Here is a 27,983-nt window from a genome sequence, read left to right on the forward strand (position 1 = left end):
CTTATCTGTCTGCATGTGTGGTGCAGGCGCGCAGGGGATTGTAGTTGAGAAGCAATATTCCCGGTCAAGGCGCTGCGACACGAGGTCAGCCGCAGCGGCAATCGCCCAAGATGGACTTATGTCCGTAGGCGAAATGCAGGTCATAGATCAAGAACCTACAGATCCCAACGATGTACTTTTGTTTCGTTCAGCTGCAGCCTGATCGCACAGGATCATCTCGGGGTCACAGAATACACTGATTAGCAGTTTTTAACAGCATTAAGTAGATGCTCAAATAGTGTGCGTATTCGATATGTAATTGTATGAATTTTATTCGTGCCCCTTAAGTTTAAAGGGGCGGAGGCGCAGACGTCACCGGTTCCACAGGAATCGAGATACGTTTATCATAGTAAGCGCACTGCTGTCCTTAGCTATGAGACTATCATTTCCCAAGGTTGCATGTTGCTGGATCGGAAGAAATAGTACTGGAAGAACATCAGAGGACTGACCTGAGTTTTTTGCTTGTATTGAAAGTCGTAGCCTGCTGTCTGGCTATTGTTACCGTATCTGAATGCTCGTTGAGGCGAAGACCACATCATCATCAGACATCTTCCCAAGATTTGAAAGAGAAAGTAGCAACATCCCGGCACTTAAATAGAGCTAGCCATAACAAAGTTGATGCGCATCTGATCTATGTTACCTGCGGCTTCACGTTCGTCTGTCGAAGCAGCTTGAAATTCCGCAACAACATGCGAATCAGTGAAACTTCCTCTGAGTCTCTCCAGATCATTGAATGAAACAGGTTCGAAGTAATATTGACTCAAAGTCGCGGTATCCTAATTTGACACCTGATCGTGCTAGGTGTGTCAAACCTACAAAGCAACCTTTAAACAATTTGTCGTCGAAGTCAATTTGCCAACATCGAGATGGAAAGTGGGCGACGAGGTCATCAACGCTACCACCTCGTCTTGGAAACCTGACCAAACTCAAGCTGCCTTTGATATCAAAGTTGGTCTGGGTGAAAAGAACATTGACGGAGTTTTGCAGTAATATGCTGTCTTTGATGATGATGCATAGACGCCTCTGCCCTCTCACCTATCCTTTGAGGAAGCTGCAGCTTTCAGCGGCCCGTATGTATACGCTTGGAACGCGCTTTTCGGAGGCCCTCAACAACTGAAAAGGAGAGACACTGTGGTGGTTCAGGGTACTGGTGGTGTGAGTGTTGCTGGGATACAGGTAAGTTGTGCTATACAACATAGTAACATACTTTTGACTTGGTCTTACGATCATTAGATCGCCGTCGCTGCTGGGGCTGATGTCATCGCCTTCTCAACCTCAGAGGAGAAACTCGAACTTCTTCGGAAACTTGGTGCTAAGCATGCCATCAATTACAAGAACAATCCCAACTGAAGTCGAGAGGTTCTCGACTTGACCGGTGGTCGTGGTGCTGACCAAGTCCTTGACGTTGTCGGTGCTTCGACCATTGTAGAGTCGTTACGTGCACTACGACAGGATGGCCTGGTACCAGCTATTGGCTTCATGTCTGACTCTGAGAAACACGATCTGATTCCGGAACTTATGTTCGGTGCCAAGATGAGTAAGATAATTTCCAACACCCAGCTTCTGTATCTGACATTCCATCTTAGTAGGCTTGATGTACGGCAGCCTGGTTATGCTCCAGGTTCTCAGTGCCTTTGTTGAGACACACAAGATCAAACCAATTATAGCGGAAGTTTTCGAGTGGCATGATGCTGAGCTGGCTTATAAAGCCATGCTTGCTCAAGAATTTATTGGGAAGATTGTGGTCAGGGTCGATTCATAGCATTCATATGCATTAATATGCGATAGCTCACATCTAGTTGCTTGGGTCTCTATTTTTTAATTCCATACAAATAGTTAGAAGGCCGACAGAGGATACCAGGACATTTGAGGCCAAGAGCGCATCGAGGAAGTTGATGCCAAAGGCGAATTGACTGAATTTAAGAGTATCAATGAATATCGAGGTTTCAGGAGTTGTTGACCTCCCACGAGCCCTTCCACATTCAGCTAGTGCTTAGGCCAGCCACAGCACAAAGGCAATGCCTGGAATGAGCTCAGTGTCAGCCCACGGAACAAGAATGCCGGCAGGATCTCGATAAGAGCCAAATGACGTCGTAGATTCACAACGTCTTTGCGTCTGTTCCTTAGACAGATCTTAGACGCCATCAACCATTATCTTTTTAAAGGCCTTGGCAACCCCAGTCTTGGTATCGGTCATTATAGGAGTAGTATTCGGTTTCACAGCAATCGTCTTATTATGGCACCTATAAACATCTTGATCGTAGGCTGCAGTATTGCCGGGCCAACACTAGCCACATTCTTGCTGATGTCGCCGGCGCCTGCGTCTGAGAAGCCGCGCATCACCATCTTGGAGAGAGCGCCTGTCTTTCGCCCTCAAGGCCAGAACATTGACGTTCGAGGCGCTGGGGTGACCATCATCCGCAAGCTTGGACTCGAATCAGCTATCCGGGCAGCTACCACTGGCGAAGAAGGAGTGCAGTTGGTCGACAAGGAGAATCGAGTATGGGCAGCTTTTGGAGCGGATAAGAGCGGAAAGACGCAAACACCGACAAGTGATATCGAGATCTTGAGAGGACGGTTGGCACAGTTGCTACTCGAACAGAGCCAGAAAGTCAATGACGAAATTCAGGCTGGCGGCGGCGCCGGAATCGAGTACATCTTTGGCGATTCTCTTGATGACCTAGAGCAGGATGGAGACAAGGTACACGTCCACTTTGCCAAGAGCGGCGAAAGACGGACCTTTGACCTGGTAGTTGGAGCAGATGGTGTGCAAAGTCGAACACGCATTCTGACTTGGGGTGAGGCTGGCGAGGAAGACAGGAGAAGAAGGCTCGGGATGTATGGGGGCTTCTTCAGTATGCCTCGTGGTCCGACTGACTCGGCATGGCGTCGCTGGTTTCATGCTCCTGGTCGACGTGGCATCATGATCCGTCCATCTGGTGTGGAAGATAGAACAACGGTCTTCATGGCCGTTGTGAATGAGAAAGATGAACGGCTACGGGCTGTTGCTGAGCGAAAAGGCGGAAGTACGGATGCTCAAAAAGCCATCCTTCGAGAGTACTTTGAGGGACTTGGCTGGGAAACTGATCGCGTCATCAAGGAGATGATCGCCACGGACGACTTCTATTACGATACTATCTGTCAGATCAAGATGGATAAATGGAGCAAAGGGAGGGTTGTCCTCCTGGGTGATGCTGGGTATTGCGCTTCTCCTCTATCTGGGATGGGAACAACTTTGGCAATGAGCGGCGCTTACAATCTTGCGGGCGCGATTCTACAACATCCGAATGATCTCGAGACTGCCTTTGGCGACTATGAAGAGAAAATGCGTCCTACTGTTGCTCGCGCGCAAAAGCTGGCACCCGGCATGCCTCACTCGCTCCATCCCGAGACGGTCTGGGGAGTTTGGCTATTGAACACGATCATGTTTGTTCTCTACTGGTCAGGGCTGTTTTCCTTCGTCGCGAGATTCGCTGGACCACCGGCGAACAATGTCCCGGTCGAAGAGTACGGGTTCAAGACGCTGCCGATTTATGAAGACTACTAGAGCCGTCGGGAGATCGACATAAGTGTATGATAGATCCACCGCTCATTTCTTTAGAAAAGCCCCACTACTTCAAAAGATTAAATGCTTCAAAAAAAAAAACCCATTGAATGCAGGCTCAACATCAATCGGTCGACGATCAATCAATGCGTTTCCCCCGAGGCAAGAAACTTTTTTGCGGTACCAGGGCAAGGTTTTCTATGCTGATCAACTTAACGATTCAACGAGTCAACTACCCCACGAATGGATTAACATGCGCTGAGTATCATGCTTTAACCGTTGACCGTGATGCCTTCTCACGAGGTCCAATTCTGTATTTTCTCAATAAGGGTATGGCCGCCTACTCCCGATCGACCGCGAAATACAGCGCGCCAGGCAGCGAAAGCCTATGTAGCGGAGCTCTGACTAAAGAACTGAAGATTCTGAACTAGTTTGCTCGGACGAAAGCTTCAGAGTGGCTATTGACAGCGTATAAATAGACTTTGGACCCATTACTTACCACATTGGGGTATTGTATCCAGCCGACAGCCCGCGGACTTGGACGGGTCGCGCGGCCCCCGAAACGGCGCGCGAGAAAAGAAATAACGATAAAAAACGAAACATGTGCAAATGCTTCCTAGTTGGGTGAAGGCGCATTGTCAGCAGCTTTCTCATATTTCGGGACCCGACCTCGCCTCTGCCGACAACAAATTCAAGTTCTCACAATCTTTGTTGTACACTCATCGGCTCCCGCGTCGTCCGCTTGCACACCGAGGACTCGCCTACGAGATCGACGAGTGGTAGCCCCCAAAGGACCCTTGCCACAGGCCTATCGCTTAGCGGAGGGAGAGACATGGACGACAGCCAGCTGGACGCCAGCGGCCATGAGGATGGGCCTGACGATGCGCCAGAAGAAGCGCCTGAGCCGTCTTCAGCGAATCCTCAGATTGCTATTCGCAGGGCTGTAAGTGACGCAGATGGCCTTTGAAGATTTATATTGAACTGACTGGAATAATTAGTGTGACGCTTGCCGTGCTCGTAAGGTGAGTTGGTTTGCTTGTTAAGAGCCATTTACACCGTTTACTTGTCCCTGCCGCCCGGAGTTAGCGACGACGAGGCTTCGCAACTATCTAATCTTGGCGCAATGGGGTTTTAAACGAAGCAGACACTGACCTGGATATAGATCCGCTGCAATAGAGAATCGCCTTGTTCATATTGCACGCACGCCAAGATCGAGTGTACACATGCCGACAACAAGCCCAAGGAAAAACGGACCAGAATTCTCATCACCCCACAATAGTAAGCATGCATAGCACCGAACACAGTATTCGCCTTTTATCAGCCCATCACGATGTGCTATCCTTACACTAGGCTAAAGCTTCAAATAGCTTGTCGTGCAGTCTTAACTAACATGTTCGACTTAGTGAGCGCAAAATTGATCAGATTGACCGTCGGCTCGAGACGGTCATCCGCCTCCTGCAGGACATGAAAGTCAATCCATCTTCTAATAGTAATACAAGTCGAGCCGAGCTACTCAATTTCGCAATGGCTACAGCCGCCACGCCTCAAGTCGAAGGCCCACCATGCTCAGCTCAACGCGTCTCGTCTACTTCAACGCCTGCCACTACGGCAAGCCACACCCTACAATCAGACGAAGGCGAAGGCGGCATTGTTGAGGGCGACTCTTCTCTTGCGGCGCATTCTGTGTTTGCTACCGAGTTTTTGCAAAAGGTCGTGAGCACAGAGTCACTGCAGGACTCAAGTCTAGATCTTGGCGAGACTCTAGATGCATTATCACAAATCGTCAATGCGTTGAAGCAACCGGCCGCCGCGGGGGAGATGACATATCCTCACGCGAAGCCATTTACGCGGGTTCGTGCCCAAGGAATTGAGTTACCGCCTATAGAAAAGGCTGTGCACACTATTAGAATCGCAAAGAGTAAGCACGGTAGAAAAGACCTGTGAACACTCGGTTTCTCCTGCTAACCGGACGATGTTGTCTTAGGTCAACGCCTCACGGGCATGGCCTGGATATACGATTTTCTGCCTTCCCGTCGGTTCCCGGATCTTTGCCTTAATGTCTACTTTTCAGACAACTACTCGGAATATGATTACATCACTGTGAACGGAGGCCTCTATTCGCTGTTCACGGACTACGCCGCGCAAGTATCAGTTGATGAACAGAAAGAGTACTTCGAATACGCCAAGTAAGTACAACTGATGAAAACTTCGTCTGAAAGTCGACACAGAACTGATTATTTACAGGATTTGCCGCGTGAATCTGGAAACGTGTTTAGCGAATCTTCCGCTCCATCTACCGGCATCTTCCGATGTAATTGTCGCGCTTCTTTTCGGGGTAAGTCTCGTCTTCGACATCATCGAGCGATTGATTGGAGCTAACTCCCTTGCAGACTTTCCATGCTGTTGAAATCTCAAAACCTACGCTCGCTTGGACACTGTCTTCCAAAGCATCAGAACTATGTCAAACGCTTGGATATCATCGAGCAGAGTCTCTTAAGAACACAAAAGATGATGGTAAGCCCACTGTTCATGGGATGCACTGGCATCAGTTCCTCTTCTGGAACGTCTATTACATCGACAAGAGTCTTTCGCTTCGCCTGGGCAGAGCATCGACAATTCCGGACTGGCACATCACCATGCCTCTACCATCATTGAAAGAGCCGGTTGCAAGTCCGATACTACCATATTTAGTATTGTGGATTCGAACAGCGAAGTGTCAGGGTCAAATCTATGAGCTGCTTTACAGCCCCGACTCGATGATCCAACCGTATCATGTTCGCCAGACGCGGGTGCATGAACTAGTCTCCCTTCTCCACGACATCGATCAGAAGACGCAGGAAACCACTGTAAGTCCGAGGTAATTTTTGGGTCCGGGATACCTTGACTTACGGAATGAAGGCCAATTATCAGGCATTTGCCAAAGATGGGGTAGAGGAGCACTTTGCAGAGTTCTACCTGTCTTCAGATTACGTTCTGCGGCTCTCACTTCTTACTCTAGTTTACCGGGCTGCCCCAAGAGTTGAAGGGTCGCCAACGACGTTCAGTCCTGAATGTATCAAGGCTGCACGAGCAGCACTGGAAAAGCACCAAGAATGCGTTGCCATCATGCGCAAGTCCCACGATGTTTACTTCGCAACCTACATTCACTGGTCAGTCAAACTAACACTCATATGATGTACCGCTTTCTAACACAAACTTTTCTATATCCAGGACTGTGCTTTTCGCACCATTCATCCCCTTCATCGTTCTTTTCTGTCAGGTAATTGAGACCCAAGACAAGGAAGACCTGGCACGACTGCATTCTTTCGTGGTGTTCTTGCAAGAGACATCAAAGATGTCCGACGCAGCGGCCAAGATGTGCCGCCTCTTCCAAGTCCTCTACAGCGTCGCGCTTCGTTTCGTTGAGTTCCGCGCCTCAACGCCTCAGTCGCGACAGACGCAGGCCAGCGCCGAGATGGACGCTTACTTGGCAGCCTTGGGATTCCCACCAAAAGGGGTCGAAGGGGGTCAGCATCCGCAGCAGCAGCAACCCACCGCGTTTGCCCAGATGACAAGCACTGCGCCAGACGTGGTCCCAACGTCTGGAATCGCGGGCGTCGGAATCGATGCCATGGACGAGAGCTTGAGGCCCGGTAACCCAATGATGTGGATGACGAATGCCGCTCAATTGGAAGACTTCTTCTACACTAATACGGCGATGATGGACCTATTACAAGAGCCCGGATTCGAAGCAACTCAACAGCACTAGAAGCTCGAATCACGCCGGAAAGGTAAAGCGAAGGCTGTCCGACATGACTCTGAGCGATACAACCTCAGGACTAGCCCCTACTCACTTGAGTACGAGAGAAGCGCCGAGAGAGCGCAGGGTCGAGGCTTAGAGAAGGGGAAGAGAAGGGCACAAAGTGATAGAAGGCAATGATTGAGCCCATTAGTCTGGTCGCATGTTGGGCCACACAAAACCTTTCGTGGAGAGGTCGTGTCACTTAGAGACCGTCCCGCTGTGAGGAGGCGGCCGTAGAAGCCAAGTCTGCACGTGATTCTCCCCTCAATTTTGAATATTTATTGCCTCACTTGTGACTAGCTCCAACATCAAGAACACAATCTCGAGCTCCCGTCAAAGAAGAAACCGAGCGTGCGACTGATTTCGCACTAAATTCCAATATCATCAGAATATCATGGAGTTCGAGTCTGAGTCTAAGCCTGTCCTTCTGAGTGCGCTTCTTCAGTGGTGTGATCGGGTGAAGAGTGACCGCGAAGTCCTGCAAAGGTGTAAGAGAAGCCTCGATGATGCAGGCCTGCGGGAATTGGAAGTGAAGGATGGGTGTCCATTCTGTACACTTCTCGACGAAGCAGTCTCAAAGCTGTATGGCGACTACCTTTCTGCTGGCAGATCACTTGGATGGGTGTCATTCCCGCGTGTTCTAGAGGCTATCCGTGATGATGGGGGGAATCCACTTCGGTTTTGTGTATCCGAACGTAGGTAAACCGAGTCGTTATCGCAAGATTAAGTTGCCAGATCCCAATTGGAACTCAATACCCGGATAGCTGAGTGGCTAATGAAGTTGAGCTAGATACCGACTTGACTGAACGTTTACGCCCATTCCCGACCTTAGGATTCGGCAACTGGCATCTGTCCAAGTACAAGTCTATCTCCCGGGATACTGCCTCAGAATCGACCCTAAAGATAGTGAAGGAATGGCTCCTTTACTGTGCAACAGACCATCCGCTATGTAGTAAGGATGGTAAGGTCAAGCTGCCGACTAGGCTTATTTGCATTGGCAGAAAGGCGTCTGAAGTACGTTTGCTCAAGACGAATGGTGCTACTGGCAAATACGCCTGCCTGAGCCACCCTTGGGGCAAGCGTCCATTGTTGCGAACACTGAAGAAGAATCTCTCTCAATTCACCAATGAAATCCAGTGGTCAGATCTGCCTCCCACTTTCAGGGACGCAATCGACTTTACCCACCGACTTGGCCTCAAGTATATCTGGATCGATTCCCTTTGCATCATTCAGGATGATCCTCTCGACTGGCAGAGAGAGGCCGCCAAAATGGCCGACATTTATCAGAATGCCTACGTAACGCTCGCAGCTTCCAAAGCAGTCGACTCCAGCCGCGGGCTTTACACCTCTTCCTTGGATCCTAAACATCAATCGCACCAGCTGTCACTCATGAATGATGTGGATGATTCAGATCTCAAACTACACGCGTATTCGGAATTGCTACACATTGATAGCTTCTGGTCCTACTTCCCTATCACAAAACGGGCGTGGGTGTTTCAGGAACGTCTGCTCTCAGGTAGAGTTGTACACTTTGCCGGTTCTGAATTGAATTGGGAATGTCGCTCAGCGAGGACATGCGAGTGCGGTGAGATCTCAACCTCCACCTCTTTGCCTGAGAAGATCCAGTTCTCAGGTAGTTTGGCCGAGTTGAGTGGGCAATACAATTGGATTGCAGAAGGACTGCCACCCTCGGCACCAGGAAATGGCCAAGACGAAAACCTGGACTACAGCAAGTTTACCCCGGCACTACTCCATTCGCCCAAGTGGACCAAAAGCGTCAAAACGTGGCGACAAACAGTACAGTCTTACTGTGCTCTGAACTTGACATTTTCAAAGGACATCTTCCCGGCTTTGGCCGGCATTGCAAAAGTGTGGAATCCCGAGTACGAGAAACTCTATCGAGCGGGGCTATGGATGGACTCCTTGCATCTAGATCTTTTGTGGCTCGTCTATAAACCTGAAAAGCGTCCTATTGCATGGAGGGCCCCGACATGGTCGTGGGCATCTCTTGAGTACCACAACGACGACTTTATTCGCTTCGACTCTGACTCAGATTGCAGAAACTCTGGCAAGGGCAGCTGGTTCTCGTTGGGGAAGATAGGGAGCGAAGATTACTCTCCTATTGCAGATATTCTGGAAGCAGTTTGCGTTCCAGCTGGTATTGTCGATCCAACCGGAGAGCTTGACTCTGCCCACCTTCTACTTTCAACTTTTGCAATCTCCGGAACACTAGTGAAATGGCCGGGAGTACTCGTTGAATATGGTGTCAGTCCTATCTGGCTCGTTGTCGGGAACTTATGGATCAGCCAAGGCGACAGCCATACTAGGGGCTTGCATTTGGACGCTCCGATCATTGGCGCGAATTCCGGGTGGTCGATTCCCGTTCGCATTATTCGCATAACGGATTTCGGTGCCAACACAGGCAACCATCCTGATATGGCCTGTCTGGTGATCCGATCAAAACGAGCCGCAACCGCAGATGGACGCATTGAGTATGAACGTCTTGGTTACGTCCGATTTGTAGAACAAGGATTCTCACAAGTGCCGGCCATCCCGAACGAACATTCAACTCCAGAACCCAGCATTCGAGATTGGTTGACAAGATATCGGGAATATATCAAAGGGAAACATACGCGGGAACTGGGCGTATCGAATCTGGGGCGTCTCAAAGATTGTTTTGAAAAATCAGGGCGTGAGATTTTCAAGATTGTGTAGTTATCTAAGCATTTGTCCTTCACACTGGTACTTAATATTACCTTGCGAAGAGATATGATTGAGGTGGTCACTATGGAACAAGTAACGTTGTTGGTATTCTAAGTTACAGTATGATCTCATCCGTGATTCGAGATTATGTCAAAAACAAAGTAATGAATGTCTCAATACTTATGGATCAGTAGATTGTGATCGATGTCTCGGGCTTCGCAGCTGCCCAGACGTTTCGATACCAGATCTGTCTTTCAGCCCAATCATCGCAAATAACCTCCAATAACCCTACCCTGATGTAAGAACTTGTCGCGTCCTTGGCAACAATAAGAAAAGAATCCCGTGTGCCTTTTGTCCGTGCATTCCTGCTGCCCAAACCATAACCTTTGATGTAGATCAACTCAGCGGGAAGAAAGGTGCAATGCCTACACAATTCCGGGAATTCTTCAGGTCGGCTATTGCGTATGAAGCAGGAATTCATTCGCTCAACTGAAGGGTCAACCCATACCTCCGATTCCGCAGTCCCAAACTCAAGTGGTGCCTCACCAGTCACTGGCGCACATTCTTCCCGAAACTCTCGCTTGTCTTCCCGGGCATAAAGAAGATACCTGCCGTAAATCCAATTTGTCCAACGTCGTTTCCGATCCCAGTGTGAGCACGGTCGCTGTATCATGATAGACAGGCGCTTTATCACCGCTGTCAGGAAGCCAAAGGACACCGAGCCATAGAGGTCAGCCCCAGAAGGTGAACAACTTATCTGGGCTGTTTCCATAATCCCGGGAGTCTTGTAGTCCAATAACTCGGCATTCTGAAACGTAGGATAGTCTACTTTGCAGCCACTTCCTGTGGATGCCCAAGACCAAGTCGGGGCGATCCATCCTCGTTTTAGTATCTTCGCGCGTTGCTTCTTCCAATCCGCCACAGTAACAACGCGCCACATGAGGTCCTGTTCAAGATTATTCTTCCACATACCAGCCAGATAGGTATCATTTGTCACTTCAGCAGTCTCATGAGCAAGGCCTGAAAGTGCCGGGAGCATATCCCCCGTGAACGTAAGATTGAGGCAGGTGTACTCGCCGATAACGCGGTGCCATCTCTCATAAGGATCGATTTTCCCATTCTTTGTGGCGATGGCGGTTATTGAAGTTGTTATAGGGTTATTCAGCAGTGCCAGGTACTTCGACCGAGATCGTAGCGGTATATATGTGCCGGAGAACCGTATCAAATTGTGCCAATTCTGGTGTTGCTCTCCTCCGCACTCGCATGAGTACCCGTTGGCACAGTCAAATGCCATTTCTCCATAGTTGCAATGGATGATCCGCCGCGAGAGGAGACGTTCCTGAAGACACCAAGCCCTATTGAAAAGAGGGAAATACTCTTGTACCCTGGCGTATTCCGACATTTCGTCCCGCTTTTCACCGGTTACCAAGGCGAGTCTGAATTCGTCACCACATTCAGTAGTGATCTGAAAGAACTGGCTTGGAATTGTCTTTGAGTAGCAGCCTCCCTCAGAATCATGAGACCAGCTTACGGCAATTGTGGCGTATGAGTTGCGGTACACGTTGACCATCTGAGCTGCCTCTTTCTCCCAATCTATCTTGTCATCTTGGATGATGCAAAGTGAGTCAATCCAGAGATAGCGGACCCCGAGCTTCCTCGTGATCTCGACTGCCTGTTGGAAGCTGGGTGGAAGCAAAGACCAAGGTATTGACTCCAGTTGTCTTTTCAGATTGTCGGTTTCCGTTTTGCATTTGATCTTGATCTTTCCCCAGCAGTGGCTCAGACACATGTATGTGCCTATTTGTCCAGATGTAACTACTAGATGGACTCCAAGTCTGTCTCCGGGCTGAGTCACATCAACGAGCCTCGTAGGCAATTTCATGTCTTTTCCCGTGCCACATTTGTTGTGTAGTTCGCAGTCATTGATCCAAGTCCGAATTCTCTGCAAGCTTAGATCGGAAGAGGTATCCCCGGCCACGCCGTTGGTGGATTGTAATCGGCGAAAGACATTGCTGGACCCCGCCACGTTGAAAAGTCTGACATAGTACACTTTGCCATCGGGAACATCCATTTCTAGAGTACCACTGAATTTTCCAGTCCAGCGGAATGTCGTAGAGGGGGCGGTTGGACCGAAGTTCTTGGTAAGTGCGCTATCGAACATAGTGTTCAGAGCCTTGCAACTCCCACAGCCATTCTGGGCTGAGTGATTCAAGTCCCCATACGTGAAAGACTTTCCTCGAGCAACCTTTTTCTTCCCGTGCTTGGTGAAGTTGTCATGTTCTGCCCTCAGTTTCGCTGTGCCCGCTCGGGATAATGTGCTCCATGAATCGAAAATGGCGCACTGGACTGAGCATCCTGTTGTTCCGAGTACGTGAAAGAAATCAAACGATTCTGGTTTCGTACCTCTCCCGGAGCGTTTTTTAAGAGCGTGCTCTAGGGAGATCGGTACTACCTGAACTGCCATCTTAATGAGGTATTGGGTTCGCGTTGATGCTTTTTGAGAAAGTTGACCCAGAAGATCTGAAGATCGGTCGGAAAACCAAAGTCAGGTCATAAACCTAGCCGGTTACACGCCTCAATTCTTTTCAAGCCATCTGCATATGCAGAGCTCAAAATCTGAAACCGAAATAAGCGCTAAAAACCAGGCGTCCAGTGACAGCTTCCAACCCACCTCGGCTAGGCAGCATTGCGCCTCACCGAGATTCTATGTCGCCTCTAAGTGGAATAATGCTGCCTGATCTCTCCGACTCAAGGCTTCCGTTGTATGCAGAAACACAAAATTCAAAGTTCCAAGCGCCTGGCATCAGAAATGCAATACCATACTCCGCAAATTCAGTTTCTCCGTCTTCTACGAAGTCCGATCCCTCGACTAGGTTCCGCACCCAAACGCGATATCCCGCTGCGCCCTTCGACTCTTCCCACTTTAGGTGCACGGTGATGGGATTCTGAACCTCAACTTGGAGCTGAGTCGGAGTCAATGGCTTGCCATTGCCAGCAATGAAGCTCCGGCCTCCTGCCGGAACACCACCTCCGTAGTTTGTCCAAGTACTGATCGCCAACCCATACCGATGGCCTGCCGATAGGTCGGTGAATGTTGTCGCAGTTTCTCTCAGCGCCATAGCAGTCGGAAAAGATCCCGGTAATGAGAGATCTACGAGGATGATCTCGTATCGGTCCACTTCGATTTGCCCCTGAGGCTCTTCCCATTTGACAAGGACCTGATACAGGTCAGGTTTGGTGATTATCTTCCTAGGCCCCGGGGCTGTTTTCGGGTGAGCAGTTGCTGAGACCGTATGAGACCAGGCGGACCTAAGGCCCTCTCCATTGAAGGTCCGGACTTGGTACTGATACTCCTGCCCTTCTTGGGTCCACGTCGAGTTGCACTGGGCTACATCTGTTCTCGACTCCTTCCATGGCAGGTTGTCATTATTGCGAATTCTGACATCATAGCCGATAGCGCCGTATACCGGATTCCATTTAACACAAATTCCGTAGGGAACTGCTTCCGCGACAACATTCGCCGGCACTGGCGTCGGTCTTTGTGGGATCTCTTGTGGAATAGTGAGATCTTGGGTTCCAATGCGAAACTTTCGGGACAAAGTCCGAGAGAAGGCTCTTGCAATCTGAAATTCGCCCAAAGCATTTGGATGTAATCCATCGTAACTTCCTTGGGAACAATGGTATCCACGCCGGACCTCCACTAACTCAACCGGAGACTCAGAGGATGACCACTTTGGCACTGATGTTCGTAGAAGCTGGTTGTACTCTTCCACCATGGCAGGAAGTTTCTCTGCCCCATCAATTGGCGTCCGCATCGGTACGTCGGCAAGAGCGAAGTTGATGTCTGATTTCGCAGTGCGTGCATTATCCACGAGTTTCTTCATGGCACCGAGAGTATTTTCGGCATCCGCGACACCCCAGCCCATGTCGTTGAAGCCAAGCATAACAAGCAGATAGTCAGGCCTGAATCGCGCCACCTGCTCCTCGATGAGGTCTTTACACTGTGTTGCTTGGCGACCCCAGACTGAGAAGTGGTGAGAGTTGAACTGCACGCCTGCAGCATAGCCGCCATGGTCTATTGGCATGTCAGGTGCTGGTAGCGGGTCGTCTTTCAGAGCCGGTGGTTGCGGTGGACGAGGTTGATCCGGAGTCTTTGTTCCTTCATACGGACCAACAAATTCAAAGTTAATCTTCTCTTCTGTGAGCCACTGCCATAGCCTATATCGCCATGCAAAGTCCCCTTCACGGCCTTGAGACATGGAGTCGCCGACTACCATGGTCCGAACTGGCCGGGTGCTCTCTGGAATCATGTCACCCATTTGAAAACTGCAATTGGGGCCTTGCGTCGGTTGGTGGGAGATGGAAATCGATCTCTGTCTGAAAGAGTCATCGGCGAACTCTCATTTTTGGCTCAATGTCAGACGTAGTGTTGCGAAGTGCAGATCGCGGCACTGAGGAGAAGCTTTGGTGTCGTCATAGCACGGACGCCGACACCAGCGAATCGCATTCAAGTGCCATTCGAATGAGAAGCGTTTGCTCAATCGTCCTCGACTTCTTGACTAATGTGGAGATCGACTTACCACTGTACTTAGCTCTAGATCCAGCAAGGGTGAGTTCAATGTATTTAGCGTGCTAGGCCTTAAGCACGTTGACCCTTGTGCAGTTAAGCAGGGTCAGCCCAGGCAGATCTACCTGACAGTTCTCCTGAATGTGGGGTGTCTAAGGACAGAGAATCTGCATCTCACCGACATTACTCGTTTAGGGCAGAACCACAACGTACCTTACCCTCATAGTGCAAATTCTTCAGATCTAAGGCATCATCATCCGATATGGTGTAGTGGCCAACATGATGCCCTCTCATCTCTTTGAGAGCTTAGGCATAGCCCCGAGTTCGATTCTCGGTTTCGGAAATCGCTTGCTTTTGCGGTACATACAGTTTTGTCTTGAGGCAATAAGCGCCAAAATTGGCGTTACATTCACAAGTCCCAGACTCTGAGGACGTTGGGTTGAGAGCTCCATTTTCGGCTTCGCAATTTTTTATTGATACTTCAGACTGTCTGTTCAATGTCCACAAGCACACTCTTTGCCGTAATACAGCCAACAAAATCCATAGATATTTGTTCCATGCTGTCACGAGCCGTTGCCTTGCTTTTGCTTCTCCGTACAAAACTTCCTCTCGATTCCCCTACTCTTTGGAAATAATGTGCGGGTTTGTCGGCGGGCCGTATGCATCAACAATAGTATCCTTCTTGGAGATGATGTGAGGGTTCGTGGGAGGACCGTAAGCTTCGACCGCGTCTCTCTTGGTATCAACGGCGGGAATATGCGGGTTCAGAGGAGGACCGTAAGCTTCAACAACTGTGTCCTTCTTTGAGATGATGTGAGGGTTGACAGGAGGGCCGTAAGCCTCGACGGCATCTTTCTTCGAGATGATATGAGGGTTGACGGGAGGACCATAAGCTTCGACCGTGTTTTCTCTCTTGGACTCAACGGCCGGAATGTGAGGGTTGAGGGGAGGGCCATATGCCTCAACGGCAACCGGCGCGGCGTAAGCCAACGAAGCGCAAGCTGCGACAGTGGTAAGAAGGGTTTGGACACGCATTTTGAAGTAGAACAAGAAGAACGGCGATGATACTGAGTCTCAAAGCAACAGGACTGATCTTGGGCACGGTGTAGTGATGGTGTTACGACTATCAATCAAGATACAGGCAATATTATATGTCTTTCTCAATTTTCCATTTCCCCTCTCCCTAGTCCTCTGTTCCGGCTTGTCTGGATCACCACTCAAGATGTAACAGTCGTAAGCACCCCTTGCGTTGACAGAATGCAGCATGAGGAACAATACGCCCGCAGAAACAAATTCGGAATAGGCGCCGCCAACGTGACAGTCAAAATTCCTTCGTTCCGTTCCTTCGGCTCGGTATCACACCTTTCATACCAGACAAGGCATGCGTAAAGCTCACATGAAGTCATGAAGCCATTCGCTCCTAGCTAGACTCACTTCCCTTTCTTTTGACTGGCTGGCCCCAGTTGAACAGGGGATGAATCTTCTAGCCACATGAAGAAGGTAGGCACACATCCCACAATGCCAAGCACCGCACAACCCATAGTTACCGAAAAGACTGGGCAGTTAACAAGGCTCACTGGGAATTGGTATCAATCGCCAGTCAATTAAGCACCTGCGCCTTAGAAACAGTGCGTCTATAAACCAGCGCCACCTTTGTTCACCCTGGTTCTGGCCCTTTGCCGCTGTAGGACCAGTCACTGGGGTTTCAAGAGGATCGTTATTTCTTCTTTCGCTCCTGTGCCCCTCCCTTCTACATGATATGCAATTGCTTACTCCTATGCGTCTTAATCCACCAGACAGAATCGGGGGATCAGTCCGATTCCTTTGCCCCAGTTTCGAACTAACCTTCCCTTTTGCTCACAAGCCGAGGGTTTGCCCCCTCAGTGTCGCGGAATGGATCCCATTTTGTACTCAATCGTCATGTTCTTGGCAATCCTCCTCTTTCTTGGCGAATCCTTCAGCCATCCTTATTTATTACTGAATTCGAGACCGCCGTATCATATTGGAACGTGGGATCGGCGCCCGACGATGTAAACCAGGTTTGCAATTGAGGCTTGACAGTATTTGGCAGGTGATACCATTGCAACTGACGATTACAAGCGATTACGGCATTGTCGGCAGAATCCTTCTTTTCGCTGTCGGTGATCAGAGCCCCGAGAGTCCCGATCCACTACCGATATCATCCAGTCGGAAAGTGATGTCCAAGCCTCTTATCAGGGAGTATTCTCGAGCTGAAACCTACCTCCGGCATCAACTAATTCTTTTTCGAAAATGAAAGATTTCTATCAAAGTGTTCCGGACCAAAACTCAACAGACGATTTGTGCAATAACGTAAGCTTACAATCATTGGAAACTTGTGTTCTCAGCAAACTGGATAGTAATAGCTCATTGATAAATTGTAGTCAACATGGCATGAACCTCGACAAGTTCGAGGAAAATGGAGCCTTCAGTCAAAGGTTATTACTGCGGTCAATGCGATATTCTTCTTCACATCGTGCGGGGTCCTCTTCGTCTCTTCGAGATGGCTCAATGACCCTGTCCATCTGATGAAGCGCGTGTCGCCCTATAGTAGGACAATCTTGTCTTATCTGAATTCAATCACAGTCTTGCTGAAATGTTTTGTGGCATAGGTCCAATTCTCGACGATGTTCCCATCCAGCTAGAAACGGTCCAGGTCAAAGGAACGTTGTTCAATGATTACACACCTCCACGCATATGGCGCGAGCAACCCAGTGAAGAGGTCGATAAAGCTTGGGACGACATGGCGCGGATCGAGTACTTTGGCGTAAGTGGTGATGCACTCAGGAAAATGGGCAAAGATCCTGAGATATCTGTCTCCATCCCAGAGGAGTGGGGTGTCGGGTCGGACAAGTATCTCGTTGAAATTGACATGCAGCATCAACTTCACTGCCTGAATGCAGTTCGCAAGTATGCTTACTTTGACTACTACTATGGTAACGATTACAAGAACATGTAAGTTGTCTACCAGGCCACCGAGCGACCGTATGTGAACGTGAGTTGACGATGGCACTAGCTCAATGGCGCCACAACGACACCAGGCACACCTGGCACATTGTGTGAGTCGGAATCGCACACAGTATCTTCTTTTCACCCTTTCTAACATGTTCAACAGATAGATATCCTCTTACAAGCTCTCACTTGCAACCCGAGCTTGGACTTGATCTCCCATAATTGGATGAGAACACAGGAGAATCCGTATCCTGATTTCAACATCAAGAGGCAGTGTGTGGCACACGACCCAATACTAAAGTGGCAGCATGAAAATGGCATCTCAGAGCAGATTCTGAAGTACAAGAACCTACCAAGGCCAGAGAGGTTTCCAGAAGTAGAACCGGAACCCTCCATCTTGAAGATCGGAGAAGATTTGGGTCATCACGAAGGACATCTTAGGCTTTGAAATGTTAATTCTCACTACCTCGAGGATATTTGCTTAATCATGCACCTATTTATACAAACAATCGTTGGTCCGGCACATTCGTAAATATCACCGGGGCACTTGTCAGGTAACTGAACCATATGAATTTGAATACAGTCAGGGACTACACAAATGGACCCCGTAGAAATAACTCCTCAAATAAAGAAATTGCACAGATTCGCAACCCGATTTGAAGAGGATGCTCTCTTCAATTCGTTGTCTGAGACACGACTTGATCCGCATGATCTCCATGTGCTTTGAACTTCCAAGTGTTGTGGAAACAACTCTCTGCACAACCCCTTTCGTGATCTTGATGAGGATCGTAATGATCACGGTTCTTCTTCAAACATGCCTCCTTCAAGTTGCCATGGTTGTTTTGTGGTTCGTAGTGTTCATCATTATGGAGACGTCGGTGTAGAGACTCGTGTAAGATGGCGTTGCGGGGTATATCTCGAGGACCGCCTTTGTTGAGGGGCCACTGGCAAAGCTTCCACTGTTTGGTCTTGTCATCGAGTTCCCACCTCTTAATAAGAGGGCAAATCTCTGCAAAGGTTAAGTCATCATGTCAGCCACCTAGTCAAGATATGAATGATCCGAGAGTCACTTACCAAGCAGGTACCACATAAATGGCTTGAAGTAGCCCATTCCCTTTCCAGGCCGAAGAAGGTCATGGATCCATCCCTTCAGGGCCTGCTCCTGCTTCACCTGATCCTGGTAGATGCTTTGCTTGAATCTGTCCAAGCGTCTTGGCCGCCACTTCAGCCCCGTCTCATTCTTCTTACCGTTCTCCTCACTCTTCCTTTTGTACTCCTCGTCCGCGAGCTCAAGCTCGCGGATCATCCAAGAAAGAGGAATATCGCTCAGCTGCATATCCTCGCTATCATCGAGCTCTTCTTCCTTTCGTCCCCTCCCAAGCATTCTCAAAAACCTATTCCAAAGAGTTGGGGGGTTCAAGTAGTCAGGAATATCATCCGTTCTGAAGTCACCGTTTTTCAACTTTTCCTCCCTGATCCTCTGGAGCTCTCTGTCTTTCCATGTCGGATCATCCTTGATTGCCGACCAACCCCCACCAACATCGCCATGGTTTCCAGGGAACCACACTTCTTTGATGTCATCTTCAGCATGGCGGTGCCTTCCCTTGTTGGAAAGTTTGGTAATATCTTGCGCGAGAAGAGCAGGCTTGAACTTGACTCGGAACTCGTCCACAGCAACAGCATGGCGCACATAGGTTGCGGTACCCTTGACCGAGGCCGGCTTGTCGCCAACCTTCTCGAGGACTGCAACGGAGTTGACGCAGTCCCACATGCCGAGAAAGAAGACCTTGATGTTTTCTTTCCCGCAGTCGCCCTCTTCCTTGCGACAAAAGGTCTTGCTGAAGGCCTCCATCTCGTTTCTCTTGCCTCTTCTTCTCCAGCCCTTGGGCTTCTTGATTGCGTCATTGGAGCTGCTGATTCCGATGGGGAAGGCCTCATCAACGGGCGTATCTGGTGGACTCGCAGGCGTTTCGTAGGTACTGACGGTGGGGGCTTTCGTGTTCTTGGTTGTTTGGTCGTTGGTCTCTCGGGCATCAGTCGGATTGATCACGGTGGCCTTTTCTTCTTTGCCGCTCTTCTTGACCTTTGCTAGATGGTCTTGGTAGAGTTTGTATGCAAAGGGTACCATCTCTTCGTTACCCTTGCAGAGAAGACCAACGGTGTTGACCATGCGACACAGGAATCTGGCGGTGAAGGCGCCACGACTGAAGCCAAAGATATAGATTCTGTCACCCTTGAGATAATCGTCAGCACCAGGAGTCGTTGAGTACACATAGCATCAAACCTACAGTCTCATAGTAGCGCATGAGGAACCGATATCCAGCAATGACATGGGAATCGAACGTGGTCCCAAAGCCCATGTCGATCTTCTGAGAGATATTGCTGCGGACCTCGCTGACCCAGTTCTTGTTGACACTTGTGTCGTCAACGTCGTATGTTCCGATACCGGCTATTGTCAATAGTGTGTAAGAGATTACTATACCCAAAGCAATCTTCAGCGTTGACTCGACTTACTCTGGTAGTAGTGGTACTGGTGTTTGTCATTGCGATCGAGCATACGCAGGAGCTTCACGACATTGGTGTCAGAGCCGGAGCCACTGAACGAGTTGCCTGTGCCATCGAAGCAGAGAACGAGCTTCCTGCTCTCGGTCTGTGCTTCAGTCTCGATAGACGCCATGGTGATGCTTGTCTCCAGCGGATGGAATCAGAGGAATGATACTGCAGAATGCTCGGATTCCGAGATGAACTTTGATTCTTCAAAATCCCCTTGGAGCCAGGCTGGCCGAGCAAGGGCGTCCGCATCAATCATATATGCATTTCCACCGCCAACAACAACAAGTCAAAACACTCCACGTGATCCGAGTTCTTGCACTCTTCTCGATGTTGTTGCTCGCAATGAAAAACATCCAATCGCAGACTGGAACGCTACCAGAGTTCAGCCATGATTCCTCTGTTCCTTATTCTCCATCCCGAAAGCATTTGGAGATCTCAGCCCTGTATCACAGTCCGGGAGACTAAAATGTCTTTCTAGCCCTATCTTCTCGCAACGGATCGTAAAGCAAATTGCGTTTTCAGAATCCGGTCTCTGCATGTGGGGAAGATCTTCCGTTTCAACGACTCAGCTGGCCACGCCATGGCTGCTTCGGTAGTAAGGGTATATTTGTTCACGTGCCTTCGCACTTCATCCTGGCGTTGAGACAACGGATGCGAGACATGCTCGGGCTGTGAAACCTGGCTTATCTCAACTTGGCGATATGTCTCGTGCGGACATTGTCGAATCATGAGGGTCTAATTGTAATTTCCTCTTTTCCCAAAAGGGTTACAAGAAGCAAATCACTCAGAAATGAAGTCGCCTCGGTCCATCCTGTCAGCCGAATTTGGTGGGATAGACAAAGCAACATAGTAGGTTTTGTTCCAAAGGACTTTTCGCCTCAAGTCTTAGCATTTGCCGTGATTGCCGACTTGAATTCAACTGGGATCTGACACCTGCCTCGGTTCCCGGGCTCTAAAGACTCTAGCGAGGACCAAGCTCGTCGTAAGAAGTTGTTGATCTCGGAACCTCGGGCCTACCAGTGAAACGCCCACGGGCATATCATTGGCTCCAGAAAAAGCAGGAATATTGACGACGGGCATATGGAACCCCTGTAGAACGTCAGCCTGAAGAGTGACTGATAGGTATAGAGGAACACTAACCGTCCACATCGTGTTGAAGGTCGCGCGACCCATGTGACCGAGTCCAACAGGAGCCTCGTCTTCTGCGCTAAGGGTGAGGATGGCTGTGTACCCTCTGGCCAAGTCATTGATGATGCGTCGCATGTGAGAATACCTGTCAGAAGCCTGCTCCCTCTCTTGATGCGTTATTCTGGCGGTGTTCTCGACTAGCTCGCAAATCTCTGGGGCCAGATTGTCCTTGTCAATTCGGTATTCTCGAAGAAAGGAAATCCGGGTTTCAGCTTGGGTGATGACTTGTTGAAGTCTATCTAGTTCCTCCGGATCCGATATTTCAGGTGGAAATGAGACCTCTTCAACCTTGATTCCTCTTTCTCGAAGGATTACTGTGACCGCCTCGATGGCAGATATAGTACCGGGTCCTGCCGTGGCCCACATTGGAGTCTTCATGAGAGCAATTGACATTTCTCCCAGTAGCATATCCCTTGCAGGCTCATCATCTTCGATGCTGAAAACATCAGCGAGGATCTTCAAGTCTTCTACGCATCGAGCAAAGAATCCACATGTGTCGAATATGGGCGCAATTGCTTTTTGGCCTTCTGTCGAGATGGTGTTAAAGGTCGGCTTGAGAGCATAGACTCCCGTGAATGATGCTGGGCGAATAAGACTTCCTCCGGTTTGTGATCCGGGACTGAGCGGAACATGCAACGCCGCCACAGCTGCGGCTGATCCGCACGAGGACCCTCCAGGGGTGCGCTTCGGATCACAAGGATTTGTAGTGTCAGGTCCTGAGTTTGTCACAGCGAACTCGGTCGTCGTAGTCTTACCTGTTGGCGTAGTCAGAGTCTGGATGAACAGCGAACAAAGGAACACGAGCCAAAGATTAGAGCACCCGAGGCGCGAAGGGTTGCGACGGCAGCGGAATCAGAACTTGGCTGATGCCCTCGATAAATGGAAGAACCATACTCCGTGGGCATATCTAACTTGTGTGAGTGATAGACCACATGTCGGAGCTTAATCCTACCCTTGGAATTCATAATGTCCTTGACTCCAATGGCAAGACCATGCAGAGGCCCTCTTTCGCCGACAGGGACTTGGTCGAGAGTCTGAGCTTGAGCAATTACAAGCCCAGGGTCTAGGACATATCAGAAGATTCTGCATTTCGCAAAACTCCAAACTCACCAAGAAACGCCCATGCTTTTACGATGCTCTCAGTCTCTTTGACATGGTCTAGAAGCTCCCGCGTGTATATCTCCACCGTGACTGTGTTATTTTGTAGCAGCTCAAGCACTTGAGTTGCCGTCAGCTCGTGCAGTCTCGGCGTCATTGTTGCAGCGGGACAGAGATTAATCCATTCAGAACATGACTGGAACTCAGGATATTCTTCGCAAGAGGTAGACGGCTGATCGAGAGGTACAGTGACGACTGGGGTTATCCGTGGAAAACGAATGGAGAAGAGGGGGAAACGACACGGCGGTGTAGAGATGGGACATTCACGGGGGCGCAGGGTTTCTGTCTATAGATGTTTGTTCGAATTGGGCGGGCAGGAGAGGAGCTAGACAGGGGTGTTGGGCGGCAAACATGTTGTCTGTCACACAAAATCTCGCTCGTCAAAAATATGCGACTTCATGTCCAACCTGGGTGTATGCTGTCTTGTGGAAGGCAACATCGGTATTAAAGTAGAATAACAAAGCTGGACATCTTGGAAGCAAATCAAGACGTAAGAGTATTGATATTGTCAGGAAAGACAAAGGCAAAGAAGGATACAAATTTCAAAAGACAATATATCTCATTGGCCGTTCTCTAACCTTGAAATCAAAGTAAAGCTGTTGCAAGCTTCAAGATGACGCTTCGTGCATCCCCCCGGTTCTATCACAAATCGAATGATGCACTAAATCCACTCCTAATATCTTCCTCCTATTTCAATGAGCGTCAAGTTATACAAAAGGAATGTGATTCAACATCAGCCACATGTATCGCATCGCAAGAAGGCCGATAGCGTGAATAACAGCAAAGACAACTCCAGCAGCCGCAACAGCAACCATAGCAATCCCCGTCTCTCGCGACGCAGCGTTGGGCAAGCTGGTCGTAGCAGCAGCCGCCGCCCCTCTGGTGCCAGTAGCTGCGACTCCAGTCTCAGTAGCCGCAGTACCGGCAGCGGTCGTAGTCGCAACCACTGTAGTTTCATCGAGGGAATGACTGAACTCTGCTACAGCCGAGCAAACGGGGCCGTAGTTCTCGGCAAGAGAAGTAATCTTGCCGACAAAGTCCTCGTCCTTGCAAGCGGACCAGACAGCGCTGAGCTCGCTGCTGTGAGCGCTCGTCCAAGACTTCAGTCTGGATGTGAACGAGGTCAAGATGGAGCCGGGCGCACCTGTGAGCGTGGGCAACTCGCAGGCGTTCGTGATGGTTGGGATGTCGTCCTCATCGATACCAGTCGCGGACAGGGTGGGAAGGTCCATGGTGACGGATCTGTGCTCTGCTACGGTATCAACGCATGCTAAGAGACCACGGTTTTCGAGGCCCGCTGCTATGGCACCAGATGTGGTGGCGATGAAGAGAATGTCGGTGCAGCGCATCTTGGAATTAGGTCTATTTGGGTATTAGATAGAGGTGTGAGGGGTTCAATGCTTGAATGGAAAAAGCTTTTATGGAGGTTCGGGTACTGGAGTAAATTAGATGGGAGGATGATGGACTAGATCTTCTCCTACGACCCTGGGCATCTTCTCCCTATTTTATACTGAAAACGGAAGGGGTTCTAGATCTACGGATAACAGTCTATGGCTTCATATGGTAACACTTTGGGTGTTATCCGATCCTACGCTCCGCCTCATTTCAATATTTCATGTATATCAACTCCAAGAGTCATCCTGAGCCGAGCGAAACTGCAGATTCATCTCAGAAACGGCCAGATAAGTGAAGGCGAAGTCATTGCTGACACTCTCTCCTAGAACCTCCGATTTATGAGCATCACCACATTGGTCAACAGTGTTCAGCCTCGCTGCCAGCTGTTCATAGGTCTCCTTCTCTGGGACTGATGAGCGGTGGATTCATGACAGCCTGCCTCTGTAGGATTATACAGTGCTACATTATGACCTCCGGCATACATCTGAATAAATGTAAAGTCCACTTGTCCTATTCCCTCGGATAGAGCGGACTGATTGCTATCGCGGCGGCCCAAGTATTCCCTTCCATAACGCATATCCGCACACAAAATGCTTTCTTCTGAACTCTTTCACAAAATTCACAAGATATTTATCACTGTCTTGAGCTGTCCCATGAGCGTTGATCGGAGAGACATGCCTCGTCACTATTCACTCTTGTCATTCATGCGGTGCTTCTATTCATAGTAGGCGTACAGGTGCAGTCCACCTGCTGGTTGGAGTGTGCGGCAGTAGCAGCCTGACTCTCTCGGCGCCGAAGCAAACTTGTCATCTGGACCTACGTATTACATCTTTCTTATATATCCTGCAAAGCCTCTCTTTCTCCAATCAGCTCTTTCTCAATGGCTGTACGAGCTGCCTAGCTAAGAGTCTCTGCATTTGGTAAGACGCCATGGAAGCATTCACGAGGCATATCCAAAGAAATGGGCGCGTCGTCTTTGCATCTGGTGACAAGGCCTAAGTGCTGAATCACTCGGTGCCGACTCGAAACCACCATTTTTCCGGAATACAGGTAGAGTCGGTTGCTGCTCACACTGGCAGTGCCATGTTTGCGACTGTATGTGTATACTTCTGCTGAAATCTCCACGCAGGCACTGTTGATTTTCTTTCCGGGTTGATGAGACTTCGCAAAGTGTTTCGACAGGTCCCGTTTAGCCTGCTTCAAGTATCTGTCGGATCCTTCAGCTTTGTAAATTGCCCCCCAACATTGTGCTTCCAACAGGCATGCAACGTCTTTCTGGCCAGGACCAATAAGACGCGAAGCAGTCGTAGTATATTGACCAGGGTACCAGCCCGAATGTTACCGGTCTAGTAAATGCAAAGTTCTTCTGTTCTAAGCCAATAAGATAACGTGGTAACGTTGGATGCGGCTCGGCCGTGGGGCCCGGCTCTGCCCCCGGGTCCCGGCAACGTTATCTCGTACCGTCAGCAACTTACGAGCTCACGTCTCGCCAACTCTCCTCCTCCTAGCCCTCTCAACAGCGCGGCTCTTCTCCCCAATCACCCAACTTCCCTCGCTTTTCTTTTTCAGCCCTACAGTGGATGATCTCCCATGTCTTCCACCATTGCACATCGTGAAACCCCTCACGCAGAATCGGGTGTGACAATGTTTGCACCGGCGACGGCCGCCGCCGCCCAATACGACGACGATATAATACTAGATGCTTGCTCTGATACGGTCGGCATCAGCCTAGTCAAGAGTCCGCCGTACGCCACGGAAGAAGTCTGGAAAGTCATGCAAGCCACCATCACCCGACTCTACCAAAGCGAGGGCAAATCATTGAAGGAGGTGAAAGCCATCATGGAACGAGACCACTTCTTCTTCGCAACGTGAGCTGATATTTACTTGTAACCTCCTCATAACGGAAGAAGTAGATATGTTTTCTTCCTCTTCGTCGCTCGGGCTCTTGAATGGGAACTAACCATCAAGTCCCTCTATAGAGAGAGGATGTTCAAATCCCGCATCGTTCGATGGGGCCTAGACAAGAAGCTCAAAGAGCCGGAGGTCCTGCACATGCTAGAACTTAAGCGAAAGCGCCAAGCGGCGGGAAAGGACTCGCGCTTCAGCATCGAAGACCAGGACGTCGACTGGGACCGCGTGGAACAGTACCTCAAGCGCAGACCCGACCTGCATAACACTACTATCAAGCGAAAACACACGCCGGGCAAGAGTACCACCGCCACCACCTTGAAGCGTAAAATCACCTGCAGAACACCTTCGCCGTCCCCAAGTCGAAGTCCAGTGCTACACGCCTCCTCCGCATCCCCAACCATCATCACTCCCCTCCCCTCCCTCCTAGCCCCTTCCCCGTCCCTAGACACAGACATCCAGTCCAACGTCCTCCACCTCTTCAGCACATACCACACCTCCGCCTTCCAAACCGGCACCTGGGTCCTTGACGACGCACACCTCTGCGAAAACGACTTCGTCCACGTCGTACAGACCCTCACAGAAATGGGAAAAGTCCCAGGCCTGCTCCAACGGAACCAGATCCCCACGGGCCTACGCACCCTCCGCCGCGCGCTCGCCTCCTTCCGGCACGTCCTCCTGATTCGCGAACCGCGGTTTTATTATTCTATGCTTGTGAATATCCTCACGTTGCAGGGCAATATTCAGGTGTTGGAGTATTCTATCCGGTACATCCATGCCATTCACTGCAAGATTCTAGGCGAGGGGCACCCATTGAGCGTTGTATGGTCCAAACTTAGAGACCTCCCGCAAGAGATCCGTCTTGAGACGTTGAGGAGTGTGTTTGCCGTAATATGTCTGCAATTCGAGACTGAGGCGGGGTTCAACAGCGAACATGCCCTAGATGTCCTCATCATGCGGTGTTCCCTGCTCAGACTCCTCGGCAACGTGGACGGGGGCGAGTTTCGCGCCGTCATCAGGGGATACACCGCAGCCGCGACGGAGGCCTTGAGACAAGACAACTACCAGCTCTCTTGCAGAATCTTGCTCGGCGTGGCGACTGCCCTTCTCGATGCTGGTGACGTTGAGCAAGCGGAGAGGACGCTTTGCCAGATTGGGTCTACGATCAGTATTCAATCTCAAGTGGCAGCCCATAATAGGAATTCGACCAATAGAAAACAGCAACAGGAAGATGAGCAGCTTTCATTCCAGACGCAGCAAGCTGACCGCTGCTCTATGAGTTCTTCATGCTCACACGCGAGTCATGACGGTCAAGATGAAGGAGCCAGTGAGACGAAGATAATATACGGGTACTATAAAGGGGTATGGGAGCCATGGAGTAAGTGGTCTCCCGCGGTGGTGAAAAGGGTTCTTGATACGCATCGCCGAGCACGAGAAAGAGATATATGGGCTGCGAGGCTGTGGGCTGACGTTTTGCTCGCTGTGAGGTGACGACACAACGTGGATCTAAAGCATTATATCTCATGTTAGCCCGGAGTAAGCCAGGGGAAGGGGCAAGGTTAGTATGTACCACATAACCCATAGCAATCACATTCACATGGGGCCACACCACGAGGGCGAAGACAAAGTCAAGTCAATCTAATGTCTTCAATTCGTCTATCCGGTCTCCTTAGAGGCGACGCATGCTAATATTGCAAGCTTGCAGACTTGACAAGTTCCTAATTCTCATTTCGATCATGGGAGTCGGCAGAAATGCCGCTGCCTGCGCAACCAAGCTTCGGCCGTAGCCGAAATACCCGCTCCCATGTCGGCCATGCTCATATATCCTAATTCCCTCCTCTTGACGTTGCAAACACTTTCAAACGCCTTGAAAACTCCTGTTCCCATGCCCCAACCGGCAGATGCGAGAGTGTCCATGACCCTAAGCCTATACAAGAAGTCCATGTTTCGCAACATAAGTCCCCATACCCAAGGCACCCAATTTTTTTGTTTTGCTGCCGTCCCTGCTGATCCTCAAGTGGCGGCGGTGTCAACCCGCGCCCCATCCCGAAGATGGTGGAATGAATGCAAAAAGAGCAAAGATCTAGAAAATGGTAAAACATGATAGAGATAGCCAGCGCTTCTGACAAAGAAAAGAAATGAAGTGAAAAACAACTAAAAGCGATGTGTTCGAGGTG

General features: G+C 49.8%; 13 protein-coding genes across 13 annotated transcripts; 7 read left to right on the forward strand and 6 right to left on the reverse strand.

The window, feature by feature from the left end:
- Positions 1–905: 905 nt before the first annotated feature.
- CPAR01_11915 (oxidoreductase) lies at positions 906–1,389 on the forward strand (the record flags this gene model as incomplete). Its single annotated transcript, XM_060496173.1, has 4 exons — positions 906–912; positions 971–987; positions 1,057–1,215; positions 1,273–1,389. The coding sequence occupies 4 exons, from the start codon at positions 906–908 to the stop codon at positions 1,387–1,389; spliced, it is 300 nt and encodes a 99-aa protein (XP_060344958.1).
- An 886-nt stretch (positions 1,390–2,275) lies between these two features.
- Positions 2,276–3,586, forward strand: CPAR01_11916 (oxidoreductase; the record flags this gene model as incomplete). Its single annotated transcript, XM_060496174.1, has 1 exon — positions 2,276–3,586. One exon carries the CDS (start codon positions 2,276–2,278, stop codon positions 3,584–3,586), a length of 1,311 nt encoding a protein of 436 aa, XP_060344959.1.
- An 829-nt stretch (positions 3,587–4,415) lies between these two features.
- CPAR01_11917 (fungal specific transcription factor) lies at positions 4,416–7,331 on the forward strand (the record flags this gene model as incomplete). Its single annotated transcript, XM_060496175.1, has 9 exons — positions 4,416–4,526; positions 4,582–4,605; positions 4,746–4,861; positions 4,987–5,501; positions 5,568–5,769; positions 5,828–5,918; positions 5,974–6,429; positions 6,482–6,732; positions 6,794–7,331. 9 exons carry the CDS (start codon positions 4,416–4,418, stop codon positions 7,329–7,331), a joined length of 2,304 nt encoding a protein of 767 aa, XP_060344960.1.
- Positions 7,332–7,758: 427 nt separating this feature from the next.
- Positions 7,759–10,079, forward strand: CPAR01_11918 (uncharacterized protein; the record flags this gene model as incomplete). Its single annotated transcript, XM_060496176.1, has 2 exons — positions 7,759–8,059; positions 8,155–10,079. 2 exons carry the CDS (start codon positions 7,759–7,761, stop codon positions 10,077–10,079), a joined length of 2,226 nt encoding a protein of 741 aa, XP_060344961.1.
- A 175-nt stretch (positions 10,080–10,254) lies between these two features.
- On the reverse strand, positions 10,255–12,228 carry CPAR01_11919 (heterokaryon incompatibility protein; the record flags this gene model as incomplete). Its single annotated transcript, XM_060496177.1, has 1 exon — positions 10,255–12,228. The coding sequence occupies one exon, from the start codon at positions 12,226–12,228 to the stop codon at positions 10,255–10,257; it is 1,974 nt and encodes a 657-aa protein (XP_060344962.1).
- Positions 12,229–12,760: 532 nt separating this feature from the next.
- On the reverse strand, positions 12,761–14,386 carry CPAR01_11920 (fibronectin type III domain-containing protein; the record flags this gene model as incomplete). Its single annotated transcript, XM_060496178.1, has 1 exon — positions 12,761–14,386. The coding sequence occupies one exon, from the start codon at positions 14,384–14,386 to the stop codon at positions 12,761–12,763; it is 1,626 nt and encodes a 541-aa protein (XP_060344963.1).
- Positions 14,387–15,252: 866 nt separating this feature from the next.
- CPAR01_11921 (uncharacterized protein) lies at positions 15,253–15,669 on the reverse strand (the record flags this gene model as incomplete). Its single annotated transcript, XM_060496179.1, has 1 exon — positions 15,253–15,669. The coding sequence occupies one exon, from the start codon at positions 15,667–15,669 to the stop codon at positions 15,253–15,255; it is 417 nt and encodes a 138-aa protein (XP_060344964.1).
- A 1,236-nt stretch (positions 15,670–16,905) lies between these two features.
- Positions 16,906–18,052, forward strand: CPAR01_11922 (uncharacterized protein; the record flags this gene model as incomplete). Its single annotated transcript, XM_060496180.1, has 5 exons — positions 16,906–16,965; positions 17,037–17,202; positions 17,265–17,607; positions 17,669–17,711; positions 17,768–18,052. 5 exons carry the CDS (start codon positions 16,906–16,908, stop codon positions 18,050–18,052), a joined length of 897 nt encoding a protein of 298 aa, XP_060344965.1.
- A 226-nt stretch (positions 18,053–18,278) lies between these two features.
- On the reverse strand, positions 18,279–20,281 carry CPAR01_11923 (uncharacterized protein; the record flags this gene model as incomplete). The annotated part of the gene is made up of 4 exons (XM_060496181.1): positions 18,279–18,613; positions 18,679–19,837; positions 19,893–20,053; positions 20,119–20,281. 4 exons carry the CDS (start codon positions 20,279–20,281, stop codon positions 18,279–18,281), a joined length of 1,818 nt encoding a protein of 605 aa, XP_060344966.1.
- A 791-nt stretch (positions 20,282–21,072) lies between these two features.
- Positions 21,073–22,600, reverse strand: CPAR01_11924 (amidase; the record flags this gene model as incomplete). Its single annotated transcript, XM_060496182.1, has 3 exons — positions 21,073–22,100; positions 22,298–22,408; positions 22,456–22,600. 3 exons carry the CDS (start codon positions 22,598–22,600, stop codon positions 21,073–21,075), a joined length of 1,284 nt encoding a protein of 427 aa, XP_060344967.1.
- A 610-nt stretch (positions 22,601–23,210) lies between these two features.
- CPAR01_11925 (uncharacterized protein) lies at positions 23,211–23,852 on the reverse strand (the record flags this gene model as incomplete). Its single annotated transcript, XM_060496183.1, has 1 exon — positions 23,211–23,852. The coding sequence occupies one exon, from the start codon at positions 23,850–23,852 to the stop codon at positions 23,211–23,213; it is 642 nt and encodes a 213-aa protein (XP_060344968.1).
- Positions 23,853–25,488: 1,636 nt separating this feature from the next.
- On the forward strand, positions 25,489–27,297 carry CPAR01_11926 (uncharacterized protein; the record flags this gene model as incomplete). The annotated part of the gene is made up of 2 exons (XM_060496184.1): positions 25,489–25,766; positions 25,812–27,297. The coding sequence occupies 2 exons, from the start codon at positions 25,489–25,491 to the stop codon at positions 27,295–27,297; spliced, it is 1,764 nt and encodes a 587-aa protein (XP_060344969.1).
- Positions 27,298–27,610: 313 nt separating this feature from the next.
- CPAR01_11927 (uncharacterized protein) lies at positions 27,611–27,910 on the forward strand (the record flags this gene model as incomplete). Its single annotated transcript, XM_060496185.1, has 1 exon — positions 27,611–27,910. The coding sequence occupies one exon, from the start codon at positions 27,611–27,613 to the stop codon at positions 27,908–27,910; it is 300 nt and encodes a 99-aa protein (XP_060344970.1).
- Positions 27,911–27,983: the final 73 nt, after the last annotated feature.

The sequence above is a fragment of the Colletotrichum paranaense genome (genome assembly GCF_030867605.1).
Source record: "Colletotrichum paranaense strain IMI 384185 chromosome Unknown Scaffold_10.1, whole genome shotgun sequence".
Lineage (NCBI taxonomy): Eukaryota > Fungi > Ascomycota > Sordariomycetes > Glomerellales > Glomerellaceae > Colletotrichum > Colletotrichum paranaense.